Genomic DNA, 1,348 nt, shown 5'->3' with positions numbered 1-1,348 from the left:
GCCACCTATTAATTCGTTCTTCCATTCATTGCCTCAGTTGAGATATTTATTGAGCCCCTGCTATGAACCAGAATAGAACATCTTTTCTTTGCCTGAGGCTTTGGTGATAATTTTATAACTGAGTTTTGAGGAGAATATCTGAGTTTCTAGTTGTTTGTTTTTGTTTGTTTGAGTTGCTAGTTTCTTAAGAAATTAAGACATAGAAAGCAAGCTTATGGTTACCAAAGGGGAAAGGGGGGAAGAGATAAATTAGGAGCTTGGGATTAAAATATACACACTATGATATACAAAATAGAAACCAACAAGAACCTACTGTATAGCCCAGGGAACTCTACTCAGTATCTTTTAATAACCTGTAATGAAAAAGAATAGATATATATGTATCTGTAAACTGAATCACTTTGCCACGTGCAAATCAGCTATACGTCAATAAAAATTATTTTTAAAAAATTAGGGGAAAACTAATTTTGTATTTTATACTGCCTGATATTTCTAGACTAAGTTTTCTAAAAAACAAGACATTGCTTATCCACTTTCCTCATGCTCCCTCATCCATCCGAAGGCGTTTCAGTTCAAGGGAGAGAGTTATAGGGGCTCCTTAGAGAAGAGCCTGTCTCTGGACCACCACTTTCTTACCCACTCCTTTGGAATGCAGATCTGTCATTTACTAGCATCCACGAGAGGCAGTTGGATTCGATGTTCTTTGACCTGACACCTGGGGTTAGCTTGTGTGTACCTCAAGTGTTAGTCACTCAGTCGTGTCCAACTCTTTGCAGTCCCTTGGAATGTAGCCTGCCAGGCTCCTTTGTCCATGGGATTCTCCAGGCAAGAATACTGGAGTGGGTTACCATTCCCTTCTCCAGGGGATCTTCCCTATGCAGGGATCGATCCCTATGCACTGCAGGCAGATTCTTTACTGTCTGGGCCACCAGGGAAGCCCCTAGGTGTCCCTTAAGGTGGCCCTCAATCACCTTCAGGCAGTAAGAGGAGTGGGTAAGAGCAGGCCTGTGTGTGGGCAGGTCAAGGGGTCCTACCTGGTGGGACTGCAGTTTCTCCTGAGCCCAGGAAGGCCATTTGTAATGAGGTCCATTGATCCCAGAATTGCCTGGGCAGCATGGACTTCTGTGGAAAGTGTCGTATGGGGCTGGGGAGGGGTTGGTGTTTGAACAATGTGAAGATTCCAGCCTGAGCCCCCATGTCTCTTGTCTCTGCTTTCTCCAGGCAGAGCCACCATGGGGACAACAGCCCAGGGGCCCATTCACTTGCTGGAGCTATGTGACCAGAAGCTCCTGGAGTTTGTCTGCAATGTGGACAATAAGGACATGGTGTGGCTGGAGGAGATCGAGGA

The 1,348-nt window shown here is 45.1% G+C and overlaps 1 protein-coding gene across 1 annotated transcript in view; it reads left to right on the top strand.

Moving 5' to 3' along the window:
- INCENP (inner centromere protein antigens 135/155kDa) overlaps positions 1-1,348 on the top strand; it is a 32,120-nt gene that overhangs the window by 2,585 nt on the left and 28,187 nt on the right. Inside the window, exon 2 of the mRNA XM_010854058.1 lies at positions 1,222-1,348. Within this exon, the coding sequence (XP_010852360.1) occupies positions 1,233-1,348 (116 nt within the window). The 5' untranslated portion in view covers positions 1,222-1,232. The remainder of the gene's footprint in view (positions 1-1,221) is intronic.

This window comes from Bison bison, unplaced genomic scaffold, assembly GCF_000754665.1.
Source record: "Bison bison bison isolate TAMUID 2011002044 unplaced genomic scaffold, Bison_UMD1.0 scf7180017864334, whole genome shotgun sequence".
In the NCBI taxonomy this organism is placed as follows: Eukaryota; Metazoa; Chordata; class Mammalia; order Artiodactyla; family Bovidae; genus Bison; species Bison bison.
This window is presented reverse-complemented; position numbering and strand designations above follow the sequence as displayed.